The 21859-nt window shown below is 36.1% G+C and overlaps 1 protein-coding gene across 3 annotated transcripts in view; it reads left to right on the top strand.

Moving 5' to 3' along the window:
* Positions 1–21859, top strand: part of cabp7b (calcium binding protein 7b) — a 39750-nt gene that overhangs the window by 8887 nt on the left and 9004 nt on the right. For all 3 annotated transcript variants that reach the window (XM_046839235.1, XM_046839237.1, XM_046839236.1), the window contains exons 2-4: positions 13246–13389; positions 20263–20375; positions 20758–20905. In XM_046839235.1, the coding sequence (XP_046695191.1) occupies positions 13246–13389; positions 20263–20375; positions 20758–20905 (405 nt within the window). The remainder of the gene's footprint in view (positions 1–13245; positions 13390–20262; positions 20376–20757; positions 20906–21859) is intronic.

The following is a 21859-nucleotide window of genomic DNA, read 5'->3' as shown; positions in this document are numbered from 1 at the left end:
ATTTACTGTGGCTTTACTATGTTTAAATGTTAGTTTTCAATGTTTGTATATTACATTTATGTATATATAAAATTTTATTTTTATGCAAAATCAAATTAATTATATATTCTAGATGCTTATAACTTCACAACTGAACAAAATGTCTGTGTATTGTTTTTTTTACATTTAACATAACATTTATAATTGTCCAAGCACTGTTGTATTATATTTGATATAGATATTTTATGCATGGTTTTCAACTTGCCATCTGCAAATGTAATTAAAACCATACACATGATTTACACAAATTGTTTCACCTTGCATACTCAATTGCTTTTTTGTTTGTTTGTTTTTTTGTTTTTTTACAGAAACAACCAGCATAAGGGAATTTGTTTAAAGGAGAAACAACAAGCAGCCACTATAAGCTTTATAAAATGTCAAAATTAAAGATAGTTAAACTCAGTATGTCTTTTGCATTTTTAAAGTACACATTTAGGGTTTTATATTGTTACATTAAGAAAAACATCTTAATCATCTTAACATCAAAAAAGTTTCTTTCTTTCTTTCTTTCTTTCTTCTTTCTTTCTTTCTTACTTTATTTATTTATTTATTTATTTTTAATCTGACTAATCGATTAATTATTAGTTGAAGCCCTAAACAAATTATATTTACTTTATAAACTAATCTACTATGCTGCAAATGTTACTTAATAACATACAAAACTGTCTCACCCTTTTGGCTTTCCATAGTCACAGCTCTGCATCATTTACTGCATACTCAGGTGTCTAGCAAGTCCAAGCAATGTATGACAAGATGGCAGAAGTCATCCACCTATGATTTAAACAACAAATATCATTTTGCAGAAGCAGATTCGGCTCATAATATCCATGTACTGCAGATGCTTGTTGCAAATCAGAAATGTCCACCGCTGTTAACTTACTGTTACTGTCAAAAAGAAGAAACCTGCATATGCACAAGAATGATTTTGAAACCTCCATTCACTGTCCACTTTATTAGTAACACTGTACATCTGCACAGTCATTCACTTACCTAATCAGCCAAGCATGTGGCATCAGCTCAATGCAAACAAAAACAAAGTAGAAACAGGTCAACAAAAAGTTTGATCTCTTTAACTTTGTTTGTGTCATGGATTTTGCTACCAAGTGTAAACTGCTGATCTTCTGGAATTTTCTCTAGAGATTACATCAAATGGTGCAAAAAACAAAAACACTGACTAAGCAGCAGTTCTTTGAACGGATGCTCCTTGTGGATAAGAGAGATTGGAGGAGAATGGCCAGCTTGGTACAAGGCTTTTCAAATATATATTTTTTTTAACTGACATAAGTGTTACATCCATGGCTCACTTCAAATGGACACACGGTTACATTTACTACATTTGCCACATGTTTATCCAGAGTGACCAAAAGTTATCTCATTCATACAACTGAGCCGATGTGGGGTTTAGGGTCTTGCTCAGGGGCTCAGGAGTACAGCTTGGTGTGGCTGGGATTTGAACTCATGACTATTGGATGAGAAAGTGTGATTGGATTTTGGTGTGACATCTGGAAATAGAAAGGAAGACAAGGAGACGTGGTGGTGGAATGAGGAAGTGCAGGAGAGCATAAGGAGAAAGAGGTTGGCAAAACAGAAGTGAGATAGACAGAGTGATGAGAAAAGAGGGCAGGAGTACAAGGAGACACGGCAGCAGGTAAAGAGGATGTGGCGAAAGCCAAGGAAAAGGCATATGAGGAGCTGTATGAGAGTTTGGACACTAAGGAAGGAGAAAAGGATTTGTACCGATTGGCCAGACAGAGCGACCGAGCTGGGAAGGATGTGCTGCATGTTAGAGCAATAAAGGATAAAGAGGGAAATGTGTTGACTAGTGAGGAGAGTGTGTTGAGAAGATGGAGGGAGTATTTTGAGCAGCTGATGAATGAGGAAAATGAGAGAGAGAAGGTTGGATAATGTGGAGTTGGTAAAGCAGGAAGTGGATAGGATTAGTAAGGAGGAAGTGAGAGCAGCGATTAAGAGGATGAAGAGTGGAAAGTCGGTTGGACCAGATGACATACCTGTAGAAGCATGGAGATGTTTAGGAGAGATGGCAGTGGAGTTTTTAACCAGATTGTTTAACAAGATTCTGGAAGGGGAGAGGATGCCTGAGGAATGGAGAAGGAGTGTGCTGGTACCGATCTTTAAGCATAAGGGAGATGTGCAGACCTGCAGTAACTACAGGGGAATTAAGTTGATCAGTCACACCATGAAGTTATGGGAAAGAGTAGTGGAAGCCAGGCTGAGAGAAGAGGTGACCATCTGTGAGCAAAAGTATGGTTTCATGCCAAGGAAGAGCACCACAGATTTAAGAAGCCTTATTTGCTTTGAGGATGTTGATGGAGAAGTATATAGAAGGAATTGCATTGTGTATTTGTGGATTTAGAGAAAGCGTACGACAGGGTGCCGAGAGAGGAGCTGTGGTACTGTATGAGGTCAGGTGTGTCAGAGAAGTATGTGAGGGTGGTGCAGGACATGTATGAGGACGGTGTGACGGCAGTAAAGTGTGCAGTAGGAACAACAGACTGGTTCAGGGTGAGGGTTGGACTACATCAAGGATCGGCCCTGAGCCCTTTCCGGTTTGCAGTGGTGATGGACAGGTTGACGGACGAGGTCAGACAGGAGTCTCCCTGGACTATGATGTTTGCGGATGATATTGTGATTTGTGGCGAGAGTAGTGAGCAGGTTGAGAAGAGCCTGGAGAGGTGGAGATATGCACTGGAGAGAAGGGGAATGAAAGTCAGTAGGAGTAAGACAGAGTACATGTGTGTGAATGAGAGGGAGGGCAGTGGAGTGGTGCGGTTGCAGGGAGAAGAGGTGGAGAAGGTGGAGGAGTTTAGGTACCTTGGGTCAACAGGGCAAAGTAATGGAGAGTGTGTAAGAGAAGTAAAGAAAAGAGTGCAGGCAGGGTGGAGTGGGTGGAGAAGAGTGACAGGAGTGATTTGTGATAGTAGGGTATCTGCAAGAATGAAAGGGAAAGTTTATAGGACTGTAGTGAGACCTGCGATGTTGTATGGATTAGAGACAGTGGCATTGAGTAAAAGACAGGAGGTGGAGCTGGAGGTAGCAGAGCTGAAGATGTTGAGGTTCTCGTTGGGAGTGACGAGGATGGACAAGATTAGAAATGAGTTTATTAGAGGGACAGCGCATGTAGGATGTTTTGGTGACAAGGTAAGGGAGGCGAGATTGAGATGGCTTGGACATATGCAGAGGAGGGACATGAATTATATTGGTAGAAGAATGCTGAGGATGGAGCCACCAGGTAGGAGGAAAAGAGGAAGGCCAAGGAGGAGGTTCATGCATTTGGTGAGGGAAGACATGCAGGTAGTTGGTGTGAAAGAGGCAGATGTAGAGGACAGGGTGGTATGGAGACGAATGATCCGCTGTGGCGACCCTTAATGGGAGCAGCCGAAAGAAGAAGAAGACTATTGGATGAGAAAGTCAAATGCCTTAAACACTGAGCTACAACCTCCTACTGCTGAACATTAAAAATTAAAAAATTAAAAATTAATTCACATCTTTCCAGTTCGTTGGTTTTGGTAAATCACGATAATCATAGATTTTTGTTCTCGGCTGACAGGAGTGGAATCTCAAAGGTTGAGGTGTTGTGTTCTCTGAGGCACTTTTGTGCTCACCATGGTTGTAAAGAGTGTTTATACATGTTAAAATACTATACTTCCTATAGCTTCCAAACTAATCTAGTAATTCCTCTCTGATATTAATTCATTAAACAATGGTTTTAACCTGCAAACCCTTTACACTTGGAGTGTTTATTTTTGTTTTCTCTACATTCTTTTACAATTCTACAGTCTGTTGTGTGTTTTAAAATACTCAGACCAGCCCTTCTATTAACAATACCATGCCACATCCTCCAACCTGTAACAAAACTGCTCCGAAAATGACAAGTAAGCCATCAGGCCCTTGCCACCCAGTGCACCTCATGGCACGGAAGGAATACAAATAAAATCTTAATTTAATCTTTTAAAAATCTTAAAAATTAATCTCAATGTTTGTAGGCCCTACAAACATTTAAACCAGTTACTATTTATAAATCTATAAATATATTATTTATTTATTTTTATTATTATTATTTTTTATTAATACAGTGAGGAAAATAAGTATTTGAACACCCTGCTATTTTGCAAGTTCTCCCACTTAGAAATCATGGAGGGGTTTTGAAATTGTCATCATAGGTGCGTGTCCACTGTGAGAGACATAATCTAAAAAAATAAAAACCAGAAATCACAATATATGACTTTTAAACTATTTATTTGTATGATACAGCTGCAAATAAGTATTTGAACACCTGTCTATCAGCTAGAATTCTGACCCTCAAAGACCTGTTAGTCTGTCTTTAAAATGTCCACCTCCACTACATTTATTATCCTAAATTAGATGCACCTGTTTGAGGTCGTTAGCTGCATAAAGACACCTGTCCACCCCATACAATCAGTAAGAATCCAACTACTAACATAGCCAAGACCAAAGAGCTGTCCAAAGACACTAGAGACAAAATTGTACACCTCCACATCATACATGGCATGGAAGGTTCCCCTGCTTAAACCAGCACATGTCCAGGCACGTCTTAAGTTTGCCAATGACCATTTGGATGATCCAGAGGAGTCATGGGAGAAAGTCATGTGGTCAGATGAGTCCAAAATAGAACTTTTGGGTCATAATTCCACTAAATGTGTTTGAAGGAAGAAGAATGTTGAGTATCATCCCAAGAACACCATCCCTACTGTGAAGCATGGGGGTGGTAGCATCATGCTTTAGGGGTGTTTTTCTGCACATGGGACAGGGCGACTGCACTGTATTAAGGAGAGGATGACCGGGGCCATGTATTGCGAGATTTTGGGGAACAACCTCCTTCCCTCAGTTAGAGCATTGAAGATGGGTCGTGGCTGGGTCTTCCAACATGACAATGACCCGAAGCACACAGCCAGGATAACCAAGGAGTGGCTCTGTAAGAAGCATATCAAGGTTCTGGCATGGCCTAGCCAGTCTCCAGACCTAAACCCAATAAAGAATCTTTGGAGGAGCTCAAACTCCGTGTTTCTCAGCGACAGGCCAGAAACCTGACTGATCTAGAGAAGATCTGTGTGGAGGAGTGGGACAAAGTCCCTCCTGCAGTGTGTGCAAACCTGGTGAAAAACTACAGGAAACGTTTGATCTCTGTAATTGCAAACAAAGGCTACTGTACCAAATATTAACATTGACTTTCTCAGGTGTTCAAATACTTATTTGCAGCTGTATCATACAAATAAATAGTTAAAAAATCATACATTGTGTTTTCTGGATTTTTTTTTTCCAGATTATGTCTCTCACATATATATATATATATATATATATATATATATATATATATATATATATATATATATATATATATATATATATACACATATACACTTCTGGACAAAATCTTAAGACCGTGGGAAACATTCCAAATATACACATTTCACGCTGGTGGATCATAACCAGGTTGTAAGTACTTCTTTAAAATGCCAAAAGAAGAAACAACAGCAAGAGACAAAAAAAATAGAGAGTAGGCAATTTATTGAAAATGCACTTAAACTTAAAGGCTGTTTATCAGCTGTTCAAAAGTTTAAGACCACAGCCTTTAAAATTTAAATCTGTGCAAAAATATGGCTTTAATGTCATTGTCCTTCAGACCACCACAATGTCATGATCTCCTGATGGCAAAAGCAAAAAGGCTTTCTGTTTTAAAAGTGGCAGGATTGTTGAGCTGCACAAGCAAAAGCTCTCGCAACGCACCATTGCTGCTGAGGTTGGATGCAGTAAGACAGTCATTTTAAATTTCTTAAAAGATCCTGAGAGTTATGGGACAAAAAATCTAGTGGTAGACCCAAAAAAATGTCACCTGCACTGAGGATTCGACAGGCCAAACACAGGTCGAACCTCGAGCCAAATTAAGGCCCTTACTGATGCTGACTGCAGTCCAATACCCATAAGACAGCATCTGTGAGAGAAAGGCTTCTAGAACAAAAACCGTCTTTAAAAGCCACGTCTCCTCCCACACCACAAACTTGCCCATTTGGAATTTGCAAAGGAGGCACCAAACATGGGAGATTATAAGATGAAGAAAAGTTTTATTTTCGTATGAGAAAAAATTTAACCTGGATGGTCCTGATGGCTTCTAAATACCCTTAAGAATATTTGATGATGGATGGCAAGCGAAGTTTCTAAAAACGGACGTCAGTTCCAGACTGTGGATTCCCTTCATGAAGCCATCTTTACTACATGGAGCAACGTTCCCACCAGCCTCCTGGAAACAGTTGCATCAAGCATGCTGAAACTAGTGTTTGAAGTTAACAACAATGGTGGGGCTACTCACTACCGAATCCTTTTTTGACACTTTTAGTTCTGTTGTGGCAAATTTTTGGGCAGTGGTCTGTCAACTGCAGCAGTCAACTGTTTGAGTTTAAATGCAGTTTTCAATAAAATGCTAATCTCTGTTTTTTTGGTCTCTTGCTCATTTTATTTCTTTTGACATTTTGAAGCAGTTCTTACAACCTGGTTATGATCCACCAGCGCAAAATGCAGATACTTCTAGAATGATTTCCCCGGTCTTGCTGATTATAAATATATATATATATATATATATATATATATATATATATATATATATATATATATATATATATATATATATATAAATAAAATCAGCATTCGCTCAGCACAATTCTATTGCAGTATCATTATACACTGCATTAGACTTTCATATTTGTCTTAAAAGAACAAATTTATGATTTTCAAGGGGAAATATTATCTTTCAAAGATGTTTTATTGACAGTGGACCACTAGATGGCAGTCAAAGACTAAAATTATTATTGTAGTTATTATAATTATTATTAATAATAATATTTAATCATATTAATATTAATAATAATGTTTAACAATAATAATATTAATAATAATATTCGGAATAATAATAATAATCGTAATAGGAATAATAATAATAATAATAATAATAATAATAATAATAATAATAATAATTTGGCATATATGTTCATGAGAGTTCCTACACGTTATACGTTATACATAGCAATTAGTATGTATAAATACTTGTATTTTGCCTGTTTTATTATTACTGTGATTATGCCCATAACTTTTAAACTATTTGGTATATAGATTAATGTACGTAACCTTGAGTAAGGCTAAGTTTAGAAAAAGCTACAGACTATTCAGAAAAAAAAAAATCAGGTGAGGTTACTGGTACAAACTACTGAAATCTTATATCTTCAAACCTTAATGTACAGCATATGGAGGCACTTATATGGTAATTCTATATATTATACATATAGTATGCATATATATATATATATATATATATATATATATATATATATATATATATATATATATATATATATATATACAATGCATTCAGCAAGTATTCAGCAAGTATTCAGACCCCCTTGGAGCCTGATTCTGCAATCAATCAGACTGTTTTTTTTTTTTATTTTTATCTACACTCAAATATAAAAATACAAAAATATATGTACATTTTCTAAACTTAAAAAAGCTGAAATATCACATGTACATCAGTATTCAGACCCTATGAAACAACACTTTCATATAAGCTCAGGCGCCTCCTATTTTTCCTGATCTGTGCTGAGATTTTTTTATACCTTGACTGAAGTCTACCAGTGGAAAAATCTACTGATTAGACCTGGTTTGGAAAGGCAAACACCTCTTTCTAGAAGGCCTCAATGCTGACAATGCATGTCAGAGCAAAAACCAAGACATGAGGTCAAATGAACTGCATGCAGAGCTCAGAAACAGGATTGTTACAAGACACAGATCTGGGAAAGGCTATAAAAATTGCTGCTGCACTGAAGATTCCCAAGAGCACAGTGGCCCCCCAGTTTCAAGAGCTGGCCACTCAACCAAACTGAGCGATTTGGGGAGAAGCGGGTTAGTAAGAGAGGTGACCAAGAACAAGATGGTCAAGTTAACTGCGCTCTGGAGATCTCAACTGATCTACTCTAGGCTTTATGACAGTTGCCAGACCCCTGGCACCTAAAGGACTCTCAGACTGTTTGGAACAAGATTTTGTTCTGATGAAACTAAGCTTTGAACTGTTTTGCCTCAATTCTAAACGTTATGTCTGGGACTAAGCTTTGCCTTCCTATACAACAACAACCCTAAGCACACAGTTTAATACTGTTAATGTAAATACAAGTAAACTTTTTTGCATTATTGCTTTGTAAAAACTATTCACCACATTAGCTCCCTTACATTACTAGTATTTACAGTCCACTTGACAGAGTGAATAAAAACAAATGAGTGAATTCAGACACTGATGATCACCTGCTGTAACAAGCAGAATCACTGAAGGAAAAAACAAGAAACAAAACTACAACTGACATCCAGCCACAGCCTTAGATTAAATGAACTGAATTAAAACAGGACGATTAAACGACTCCAAAAAACAGCATTAACAGCTTCATCACATATCTACAAAACATTCTGAGACTTAATAGAGGTTTATATTTGATTGAAAATGTTTTGACCTCACCATTTTGGAGATCAGTGGTTGATGTAGGTTCTTGAGCCTTGACTCTTTAACATTTGTTTTTCCTCTGATTTTTATGACTGTATTTGTAAAGCACATTGTTTATAATATGAAGAATCAAGCAAAATTGGAATTTGGTGGTTTTGGTTAATTGTTGATTGTGATATAAACAATTAAAGAACTAATGGTTTTTTGGGTCATTTTCTTATTAATTTCATAATGTTTATGATTTGTCTCCAAGATAACAAACTATTATTAAGGATTTTAAAAACATTTTATGCAAAAAAAACTTTAGAAATACATCAGTCTCATACAGACATAAAAAAATCAGCACATGAAACTCAAAATTGGTGACTATTAACAAACTCTTATGCTATGGGTGTAAGAATAATACAAAAATCCCAACATGCATTGCAGGATGAATACTTTATCCAGCTGATTGTTCTTACTATTTTTATGTTTTTTTTGTTTGCTTTTATTATGTTGTTTGATTTGTTGTGACATTTCACCAGACTGTTTCATGGTTTTCAGAGTTGATTATATATATTTTTTCTTTGCTTGTTTTTTCCCTTGTTTTCATGCTTTCTCTTTCCGTCATTATTTCTTTTATTTTGATGATTTTGGCTCACATTTAACAAACACCCACCAATTCTCATATCTCAAAAAATGAAATAAAACCAATCAAAAAACATTTTTTATTGAATTGTTGGCCTTCTGGAAAGTTACTTCATTTGCTGTATATGTACTCAATACTTGTTAGGGGATCGTTTTGCTTTAACCTCAATTCGGCGTGGCATGGTGGTGACCAGTCTGTGGCACTGCTGAGGTGGTATGGAAGCCCAGGTTTCTTTGACAGCGGCCTTCAGCTCGTCTGCATTTTTTGGTTTCTTGTTTCTCATTTTTCTCTTGACAATAAGATTCTCTATGGGGTTCAGGTCTGGTGAGTTTGCTGGACAGTCAAGCACACCAACACCATGGTCATTTGACCAACTTTTGGTGCTTTTGGCAGTGTGGCCAGGTGCCAAATCCTGCTGGAAAATAAAATCAGCATTTCCATAAAGCTGAGAGAAGCATGAATTGCTCTAAACTTCCTGGTAGACGACTGTGCTGACCTTGGACTTGATAAAACACAGTGGACCAACACATCAGATGACATGATGATCTCCAAACCACCACTGACTGTGCAAACTTTACACTGGACCTCAAGCACCTTTCTGTGCTTGATTCTGTGCTTCTCCTCTCTTCTCTTCTTCCAGACTCTGGGGCCTTGATTTCCAAATGAAATGCAAAATTTTCTTTCCTTTCATCTGAAAAGACGACTTTGGCCCACTGAGCAACAGTCCAGTCCAGTCTTTTTTGTCCTTTGCCCATGTGAGACACCTCTGACGTTGTCTCTGGTTCAGGAGTGGCTTGACACAAGGAATGCGTCAGTTGTAGCCAATGGATACGTCTGTGCATGGTGGCTCTTGAAGCACTGACTCCAGCTGCACTGCACTCTTTGTGAATCTCCCCAAATTCTTGAATGGGCTTCGTTTCACCTTTTTCTACCACATTTTTTCCTTCCATTCAACTTTTCATTAATGTGTTTGGAGACAGCACTCTGTGAACAGCAGCTTCTTTAGCGATGACCTTTTGTGTCTTACCCTCCATGTGCAGGGTGTCAATGATCGTCTTCTGGATAACTGTCAAGTCAGCAGTCTTCCCCCATGATTGTGTAGCCTGAACCAGACTGAGACACAATTTGAAGGCTCAAGAAACTGTTGCAGGTGTTTGGTTCTAATTATCTGATTAGAGTGAGACACCATGAGTCTCCAATATTGAACCTTTTTACAATATTCAGACTGTGTGTGATGAATCTATATAATATGATTTTCACTTTTTGCATTGAAATACTAAAATAAATCAACTATTTTATGATTTTCTAATTTATTGAGATGCACCTGTATGTGTTCTTTTAAAACTGAGATTTTTGCTGTAGAATTAAAGGGTTTAAATGTGTAAAATAGAAAAAATAATAAAACAGTGACATTTATTTTAATAGTAAAAAAACATTAGATTATTGGCAACCCTGCAGCCAGTATTTTATCGTAAAAAAAAAAAAAAAAAAAAAAAGCTTAATAGTGTTAAACCTAACAGTCAATTTCTGTTGTGTATGTTGTGTCCATGTTGGTTAATAAACAAATAGTTTCTGCAAATAAAATGAGTTAACTCGAGCTGCCAGTCTTTAACCGTTAATTTACAGGACAATTTATTTTGTACAGCACTGTGTACTGTATAACCTTACGCACCTTTTATGCAAACACTTAACCCTTTTGCCTTCTAGCATAAGGCACAGAAACATTTGGACACTCACAGGCAGACTGCGTAACAGTTTCTTTGGCTAGGCCATGAGACTTAATGATCCGATACTGGACTATTTTTCAGACAAAACCAAAATCCTGTATTGATCATATTTTAATACTTTGGTTTTCTTGTTGGGTATAATGCTGACTACATGACCATATATATATATATATATATATATATATATATATATATATATATATATATATATATATATATATATATTATATGCTTATGTGCTGACTACTATAGTATTTTATAGTCATAGCATATTTGCATTTACAGCATTATTATATTGTTACATCTTTTTTGCACAACCTGGTACGTCTGCTCTGTTCTGTTCTGGTAATGTTTTGTGCTGTTTGCACACATCTGCACACATGCTTTTAATGTGGTTGTGTGTAAGTTTGTGTATTATTTATTTTGGTGCAGCCTTGTGTTCTGTTTTATTTTATACAGTACCATGGTCCTGGAGGAACATTGTTCTGTTTCACTGTTTACACTTTACTTTTATGTATTTGGTTTGAAAAACAATAAAGCCACTTTACTTGACTTGACTGCATCAGACAGGTGATACCCAGTAAGACCAGGAACATATAATATAAATGTTAATCCTGGATAAATGTTCAGCTCTGGATTAACATTTGACATAACCAAAACAAGAAGAATCCACACTTCAATAGAAAACAAACATGAGTAACAGATCCTCAAATTGACATTTACTATTTTACAAGCATTCATATTGTACAGTATACACAGAGAAGCACCTTTGGACTAAACAGTAAAAAGGCAGGATAACCAAATGCAGATTTAGTGCATCCAGAATGTTTTCACAGTGCTTCACTTTTTCCAGAATTTGTTGTTACAGCCTTAGTCCAAAATGGATTTAATTCACAATTTCCTCAAAATTCTGGAAACAATATTCCATAATGATTACATGAAAGAAGTATGTTTGAAATCTTTGCAAATAAGTTAATAAATAAATAAATAAATAAATAAATAAATAAATATTCACGGCCTCTGCTCAATACTTTGTTGAAGCACCTTTGGCACCAATTACAGCCTCCAGTGTTTTTGAGTATGATGCTACAAGCTTGGCACACTTATGTTTGGGCAGTTTCTCCTATTCTCTTTTGCAGAACCTCTTAAGCTCTATCAGGTTGGATGGGAAGCATTGGTACACAGCCATTTCCAGATCTCTCCAGAGATGTTCAATCAGGTTTAAGTCTGGGCTCTGGCTGGGCCACTCTTTTGTTATCTTGGCTGTGTGCTCTGTTGTCCTGTTGAAAGATGAACCATCACCCCAGTCTGAGATCCAAAATGCACTGAAGCAGTTTTTCATCAAGGATGTCTCTGTACATTGCTGCATTCATCTTTTCCTAGATCCTGACTAGTCTCCTAGTTCCTGCTGCTGAAAAACAACGTCATGTATTTTTCACTGAGGAGTGGCTTCCGTCTGGCCACTCTACCATACAGGCTAAATTGTTGAAGTGCGGAAAAGATGGCTGTTCTTCTGGAAGGTTCTCCTCTCTCCACAGAGAAATGCTGGAGTTCTTTCAGACTGACCATCAGGTTCTTAGTCACCTCCCTGACTAAGGCCCTTCTCCTCCGATTGCTCAGTTTGGCTATCGAGTCCTGGTGGTTCCAAAATGTTTCTGTTTACGGATAATGGAGGCCACTGTGCTCATTGGAACCTTCAATGCATTTTTCTGTACCCTTCCCCCGATCTGTGCCTCGATATAATCCTGTCTTGGAGGTTTACAGACAATTGCTTGGACTTCATGGGTTGGTTTGTGCTCTGACATGAACTGTTAACTGTGGGGCCTCATATAGACATGTGTGTGTCTTTCCAAATCATGTCCAATTAACTGAATTTCCGCAGGTGGACTCCAATCAAGTAGTAGAAACATGGATGATCAGTGAAAACAGGATGCACCTGAGCTCAATTTTAGGTGTCATGGCAAAGGCTGTGAATATTTATGTACATTTATGTAATATTTTTTGATTACAAGATTACAAACAAACTTCTGTGACATAACAAAATGTGGAAAAAGTGAAGCTCTGTGAATACTTTCCAGATGCACTGTAATTAAGCGTTTGGAAATCACTGAATCTATAATTCATTTTATGAGTCATGGTTAGAGCTTTTACCTTACAAATATTAAGCATATGTTAAATATAGTCACATAAATCTACACTTGGCATAGTTTGAGTCACTTAAAAGAAAAGGAAGAAAAAAAGTTAAATGTATCTTTACATGAATAGTTATAGTGCTATTCAAGATCAGACTCTAAAGAAGTAAGAAACTGACCATATTTGTGACTCCTCCACAGAAATCCGAGAGGCATTTAAAGTGTTTGATCGTGATGGAAATGGATTCATCTCAAAGCAGGAGCTGGGCATGGCCATGAGGTCTCTCGGCTATATGCCCAATGAGGTGGAGCTGGAGGTCATTATCAAGAGACTGGACATGGATGGTATATACTTCACTTTTTAAACTTTTTTTTTTTTAAGTCATTTTGATGTACAACTTGAGCTGTTGTAGAAACCAAAAATGATGAATATAATAGGGTCTCTTTCATTTAACTCGGTTCCATTTTATTTATTTTATTTTATTATTTTATTTATTTTAAAGTAGTTTTAACAATTGAACCAAATAAACCACAGGGAATAGTACCAAAGAAAAATAAAAGAGAACCCAGCCAATAGAATTAAAAATCATTACATTAAGCAGGTATTGAAAAAAAATTCCTTTAAGCATATTGGTAGCAAGAGTACAGTACCGAGTTACGAATAGGGTTACATAGTTTGTATGTGGTATATAGATTATACCCCATAAGCATATATATAGTTTAATAACATTGTTCACTAAAGCACAATCTAATTTTGGGCATTTGGGATTTTGAGGAAGTGCAAATATCCATGTGACACCATCCACTGTAGCCAGAAATAAGTCACACATGCAGAAAGCTCCATATTAAATAACAGGTGAAGTAGGGCATCAGGATGAATCAGGCAGGTTCAAAGGGAGAGAGCAGCCACTTCAACAGAAATGTGTCTGTGCCAGAAGCACATCACAAAGCAGGAGGCACATACATCTCAGCAGAGAGAGAGAGAGAGAGAGAGAGAGAGAGAGAGAGAGAGAGAGAGAGAGAGAGAGAGAGAGAGAGATCTAAATATTAAGTATAGTCTCAACCGAAAGTGGTTTAAAAGCATGTGCAGTGTGATCTAAATCCAAGCAGGTGTAGCTATTACAGCATCATTTACAGAGTGAGCCAGAAGGTAACACAGGCAGGAGGGAACCACAGATAAATAAAGTCTCGCTACTTCACCTTGTGGATCATATACAGTTTATTGTGTTTTAAAATTTCAAATGCAAGATTTGCAGAATACAATAAGAATAACACCATGATATATATATATATATATATATATATATATATATATATATATATATATATATATATATATTTTTTTTTTTTTTTTTTTTTTTTCCTAAATGTATTTAGAGATATTTTGTGCAGATACATCTTCAAAAACTAGTAAATTACAATTCTGCTTTACATCCCACCCCCAATCCCACAGTCTCCTAGTCAATAGTGTGATGAAAGCAACAGTGTTTTGTACAGTTGAAGGCAAATTTGGCTTAAAAGGAATTTCGAACAGAGCAGTGAAAAAGTTTGGAGTGGCTGATTTGTTAAAGGTTTTTTTAAGTATTAAATATTTTAGGCCAAAACTCCAAAACATCTGAGTGTGATTTGCTGGAGAATGTCTGCCCCCATTTGCAAGTGTTACTTCTGTCTGGGTATATTTTGGCTAAATTGGTGTAGTGTGCTCTGTAAATAATCTTGCATCAAATTGTGTCAGGCACATATAAAGGAAGAGTGTACTAAAACAAATATATAATCCCACCCTTTTTTGCTTATGCTGATCCCCACCTCATGTTCACAGGTATTCTTGAGTGATTCAGAGGGGTTTTAATTTATTGATTTATAAATGACAGAGTTTAACCCTCTTCTATCTGGGCTAAGAGAAAGAGTATGTCCATTTTTGAGTCAGGAGGAAGATTAGGAAACTGAGGAAACTGATTTTGTACAAAATGTCTGATCTAAAAGAAGCGAAAAAGATGGGTTTTCGAAAGATGAAACTTTTCTGACAAATTTGAAAATGATATGAATATACCTTATTGTACAAGTACTTGATGGTACTAAGACCGCTAGAAGGCCAGTCACAAAAAACTGAATCAGAACATGATGTTAAATAAAAATTACTATAGGTCTGGGGTGTCAAACTCAAATTCACAGTGGGCCAAAATTAAAAACTGGGATGAAATCGTGGGCCAAACTCAATATTTATTGGATATTTAACTGCAATTGTGCATGTTTTCCGTCTCTCCAGATGTGTAATGTTGAACCTTTTCATATGGAAACAAACTTAGGTTTTGCATACATATTGAATCTGGAACAACCAAAGGTTAATATTATAAACACATGAGAAATTAAATTTGAAATAAAACACACATCAGTGATATTCGTTTCTTATTATGTCTCTCTCTCTATCTATAGACCTAGCTCCTTTTTAATGTAAATCTTTTTTCACAGGGCAACAACACAACCAAATAAATAAATAAATAAATAAATAAATAATATCCTTCAATTTAAAAAAAAGCAATCTTTCAACTATTACCAGTCCATGCCTTAAAGTAGAAAAAGTGCATAAAGACATCATTCATTCAAGCTCAGTTTTTACACTCTGATTTACTCTGATTCTGGTTCAAGCCAATGTGCATCAATGTCTGGGTTTAGGCTCTGATCTGAGGAAATCCTCATGATTGAGTGAAGATGTTTATCAGTGAGACTCCTTAGTGGTGTTTTGTTAATCTTCATTAAAGAGAACAGATACACACACAGAAAGTGTGTGAGCAGCTTGGGCACGGAGTTGGAGCAGTGTGTCGGGGAGAAACATGGAAACTGTGCAGCACACACAGAGTCGTACTTTTAGGGTGTTTTCACACCTAGTTCGTTTAAGCCCTCCAAACGCTCTCGGAGCGGTTCAGTGTGTATATGTGAACAAACCAAGTGATCTCAGACCCCTTAAAAGGACCCAGAAGCGAACCGTACTCAGACCACCTCCGGAGGTGGTCTGAGTACGGTTCGTTTGTGGGTCCGTTTGTGGTTCGATTTGTTTGTGACATGTGAAAGCAATGTGGTCCCGGTCCGCTTTGCATTTCGTTTCGCCAAATGTCCCTGGAGGCTTGCCATACCTGCAGCCGTGTTCCGTCACTGCTGAAACACAAAACTTTTTGACATGGCAGGTCGCGGAGTCGTGTGGTCTTATGAAGAGAGCTGTGCACTTATTAATATTTGTAAAGAGGATGGCAAACGCCAACTATTCACAATACATAAAAACAAAAGTATTTCTTCTGTTTTCTCAAAAACTGAAGGAAAGGGGCTACAACAGAACAGCACCACAATGTCACGTACAAGTGAAAAAACTACGACAGAAGTACATAAACACACGTGATAAAATTTCACACAATTCTGTGTTCTGAGTTCTTATGAGGTTGAGGTGTGAACACGAAAGGGTCTGAGATCACTTCAATACTGAAGAGGACCAAAAAGAGAACTGGGTTCTCTTTTGAGTCTTTTTTATTGTGAACACGAAAGGGACTGAGTTCACATTTGCTTAGATCACTTTCTGGTTCACTTTAAGTGAACTGGGTTTGGTTCTTTTAAAACGAACTAGGTGTGAAAACACCCTTACTTGATCGTGTCTCTACACTGGAGTTCAATCAGCTCCATTTGGAGGTTGGTTGGTGCGCTTTCCACTTCAATCACAAACGGATTACTGAGCAGTTCAAATCTGCATTTCTGGGCTTCAAAGTCGGTAAATCTCCGGGTAAATTCAGCGCTGAGTACACGGAGTTTTTCAGCTTGAAGTTTTTTAGCGGTCTCGACTGATGCGTCAACGCACTAACAAAGCATTCTGGGATTTGTAGTATTAGCGGTGTATGCGCTATACACTGGCGGGCAGCTCTAATACACATTTGATATGATCTCGAGGGCCAAATATAATTACACCGCGGGCCAGATTTGGCCTGCGGGTCTGAGTTTGACACCCCTGCTATAGGTGGTACTATAAGAGTTGATGGACTGATTAACCCAAAATGTTTCCTAAAATTAACCCATATTTTATACTGTCTGAGACATTTTTATTATTTATGGGAAGCTGAGAGCAAGTCATTGAATGAAGAGAAAATTTTGAGGATGAGGAAATTTTGGGCCCAGATAGGACTTTCAGGAACTCTAGACATGTATCCAGTACAAAGGCTTGTTAATATTATAGGCCCAGTAATCCTGTTGAAAATCTGGTAAGGCAAGTCCCCTTTTCGAACCTTACTTCTATTCGTGCTTAATTGCCACCCTCACAAAAAAGACTTTAATATTAATGGATATAAATGCTGAAGAGGTATAATAATTTGGGCAGAATTGTCATTTTAACTCAATTACTATGGCCAATTAGCAACAATAGAAGAGAGGACCATCTCTGCATATCTTCCCTATAAACATAAAAAAATTTTCTAAAACAACTGTGACTGATTTAGTGACAAATACACCTAAATATCTGACTCCTTCCAGAGCCATCTTAAAAAGGATATTTAGACAGTCTCAACTGCTAGATTTACTGAGAAGAGCTCACTCTTTTGAAGATTAAATTTGTAACCAAAATATTTGCCAAACAAATAAAGAATTTGGATGATTGGCAGAAATAATGAAGTGAGGTCATCTGCATAGAGAGAGTTAAAGAAAGTTAAAGAGTTAAAGTTAAAGAATGAAATACTTTATGTTTATGTTGAAAAATCAGTAGATCAGTTGTAATCAAACTGATCTTTTATTAATCAATTGTAAGTCCATATGGCAAAAATAAATTGGGTCTGATTTGCTGTACTGAATATTGTACTCCAAGTTATAATGCAAATAATTACCTGGTGTGTTTGGAGCCTAGCATTAAATATTTCTTCATTTTTTAATTAATGCATTTCTTTAATTTTATTGTTATGATCAAGCATGTTCGAGCAGACACTCAGCAGGGAGTCTATGCAGTTTTTTATTATAAATTGTTAATATGCTGGCCTTTTTATTTATATTATAATTAGTAAACCAACATGAATTAATAAAGCAATGAATTAAACCAAGGCTGTCACAGTGAATAACCTTATCTAATGCACAAATATCTTGGTAAGTTTAGCCAATATTTTGTTAGCCGATGCTCCATTTTTAGTTTCACTACAAGTAATATTCAATAGACATGAACAAGAACTGTGTCACTGATATCAGCTAGCGAGAGTCTACTGTCCCATATAATGTATACTGCCCATGCTCTGGCAGTAAGTCTGTACAGTGATTAAAATTTTTTGCAAGTTGGCACAAATATATTTAGCTATTTTATCATTTTAGAGCATATCTCAGTCATGGCATATCTCAGTTTTCACCATATTGTTAATGAATACTTTGCATTTTCACTGAAATAAAAAGAGTCCCATGTGACAACTATACCAGGATTTTTAACACCACTTAAAGATTCATGTACATCAGTGTTAAACTATCAAGACTTCACTAAAGTCTGTCATATGCGTTGAAGGGTAGCATGAAAAATATTAAATATTTACAAAAGTTCACTGATCATTATGCACACTGAGAAGCAGAAACAGAACAATCATATGTTACAAACAGATATTGATTGATGGTTTCAAAATGTTATTTTTTTTTATTTATTTTGTTTGTTTATGTTTATTTATGTTATGTTTATGTATTTATTATTCTATTTAACTTTTGTTATACTATAGTAATGATGATTACTATTGTATGGTATAGTTTTTATTATAGTTGAAATATGAAAGAAAAAAATAATAATAACTAAAATGTATTTATTACTATGATTTAAGAAAAATAACATTTATATACCCAATACTAATTACAATTTTTATGCAAGTGAACATGAATGTGTATATTTGTGACTGTTCTATATAAGTCTGTAACCTTTTACTATCCTTAACAATCTAAAAACCTCTGAGGAATTATTCTATATGCCACTATATGCCACTTGTCACATCCAAGATTTCTCAAGATTGCACAAAGTATGCTAACCATTAGAATATGTATCAAAAGTTTTAACACATTACACAGAATTAAATAATGTTAGACTGTGCAAAGCATGTGACTGCCCAAGCACTTACAATGAACACTTCTTCTATACTTGTTAAAAAATTACTACAACAATTTGTTAAAATCTATTTATTATTAGTTTTAGATCATGTTGACAGTCTGCTTTAAGCCCCTGTGTATGAGCTGTTAGTGTAGAAACAATAATGTATTAGAATAATTGCATATATAATTTACATTACAACCAGAACTACTGTCCAAGTGATGCTGTAATGCAAAACTAAACAAACCACATCTACTGACAAGTCTGATTTAATTATTCAGCTGCACTGGGGTATAAATGCCACAGCACAGTTGCATGCTCAAGTCTGACTGCTCAGAACACGTGTGGTATTTTCTCATAAAAAAACAAGTAGTTCCAACAATAACACGAACACAGGGTTAATATAAACAAGCCCATTCTAATAGGTATTTAAAGGCCAATATTTTAAAAATCTGTGTGTCAGAATTTATAGGGTTAACAAATAATTATTATAGCTTGATGTGGTGAAGTTTTTTATTAGGAGACATATATTAAACATTTATTATGGAAGGAGTCTTTATTGTATGTTCATTGTAAAATGACAATTATGATGTAGGTAGGAAGAAGAACTCATCAATCTATATTATACTATACACATGTACTATATACTATACTACAAACCTATTCATTCTATACTGTGCTGTTAATATACAGGGAAATGCACTTCATGTTTAGTGCAGTCTGGTACTGTAACTATGCTGCTGACTATGGGCTGTCCCGTTGTGGACTTTAATGCTGGAGGTGCCTAAGGGGAGGTCCTAGAATACCCCTCTTTATCACATTTGATTGATTTTTCATTCTTTTTCATTTAAACAAGTCACAAGAAAACACTAGAATGTGCAGGATTGGAAAATGAAGACCATATTTGGGAACCTGTGGTCTATAATGTGGCAATCAGCACTTCCACTCACATTCTGTTGGATGCAGCTGCTAACAAAGAATATAAAAGGCAGAAATGCTCAGCATCAAAAGATATATGACACAGATTCTAAACATCTAATACACACACACACACACACACACACACACACAGTGTTAGTCATGTGACAATAAATATAGCAATATTTCAGCAGTGTGGTCAGTGTGGCCTCTTGTTTTATCTGAAGGTGATGGACAGGTTGGTTTTGAGGAGTTTGTAACTCTGCTTGGCCCTAAACTGACTGCATCTGGCATGCCTGACAAGTTTCACGGAACAGACTTTGACTCCATTTTCTGGAAGGTATGGACTGCTGCACTTGGAAGCTTGAATCCAATTATGTCAGTGCTGTAATTAATATTATGCATCAGTTATGCCTCATTTTTATACATGAAGACTTCTATAATGTTTAGGTTGATATGTACATTATGCACACTTAGCTCATGTTATGATAGTGTTCCTGCCATTATAATGTTTATTTAAATCACCAAATGCAATCGCTTGATTAGTGCATTTTAGAATTAGTATATTGCTCCCTAATTTTGTATTATATTATATTATATTATATTATATTATATTATATTATATTATATTATATTATATTATATTATATATTTACTAGCGCTATTGTTTTAACATTTATGACTCAAAACCTCATTTAATTTCTCTTTTTTTATTTTATCAGTGTGATATGCAGAAGCTGACAGTGGATGAACTAAAGAGACTGCTGTACGAGACATTCTGTGACCATTTGTCAATGAAAGACATTGAAACCATCATCATGACTGAGGAGAGCCATATGAACAGCCCAGAGTGTCAAATTAATATTGACAGTAAGCCTGCACACAATGAATTTCCATCATAAAAATCATACAAAAATAACCTAATAATTAGCTATTTGCTATTTATGATGAATAAATATTTATATGATCACATTCTGACCTATGCCATTCTATGCCATTCTGCCAAATTAAATGATCAATTTGTGTTTCTTATGAGAAATCCATCTTTAACATGATTTATTTAGTTTGGTTTGTGTTTTTGGATCATGCTGGAAGGTGTTTTTTATTCAGCCATCTTCAGCCATTTAAAGTTATCTTTATATCTCTCTATCCATCTTAGCCCAGTCCTAACATCATACCCTGATATTGCCACCACCATGTTTCCTTTTAATTATTAATTATTATTTTACTTTATTAATGTGCTTAAAGTGACACATTGTCTTGTTTTGGGTTTTTTTGCAAACACTATTGCATTATACATAGGGAGGTAGTAGCATAGTGGTTAATGCATTGGCATTTGTATCATGGGATGGTGACTTAAAATCCCAGCCACATCAAGCTGCCCTTCCTGGGCTCCTGATCAATGCACTTAACCTTATAGCTGCTCAGTTAATTGATGAGATAAATGTAGTTTGCTCTGGATAATGGCATCTTTCAAATACCATAAATGTTTTCTTTTAGTATTGCCCTTCAAAACTTGCATACATACAGTGGGGAAAATAAGTATTTGATACGTCAGCATTTTTATCAGTATTGACCATTTATCAGTATTTACCATTCCCATCAAAATGCTTTTCAACGATAAGATTACAGAGATCTTGAGAGAGTTCTTTGTTTTTACCCATCATGAAATCTTTCCTGTGTGCCTCCTGGGTAATGAGAAGCCTTTATAGGCCATCAGTTAGGACTAAAGCAGCTGATATCAATTAGTTCTGATAGGGGGCAGGGTTTCTCTCTCAATACTGACAGATTTCAGGTGATCTCCTGGCTTTCTATACCATTTTA

The sequence above is a fragment of the Silurus meridionalis genome, chromosome 25, assembly GCF_014805685.1.
Source record: "Silurus meridionalis isolate SWU-2019-XX chromosome 25, ASM1480568v1, whole genome shotgun sequence".
Classification (NCBI taxonomy): Eukaryota; Metazoa; Chordata; class Actinopteri; order Siluriformes; family Siluridae; genus Silurus; species Silurus meridionalis.
Note: the sequence above shows the minus strand (reverse complement) of the source record. Positions and strands in the feature narration are given on the sequence as shown.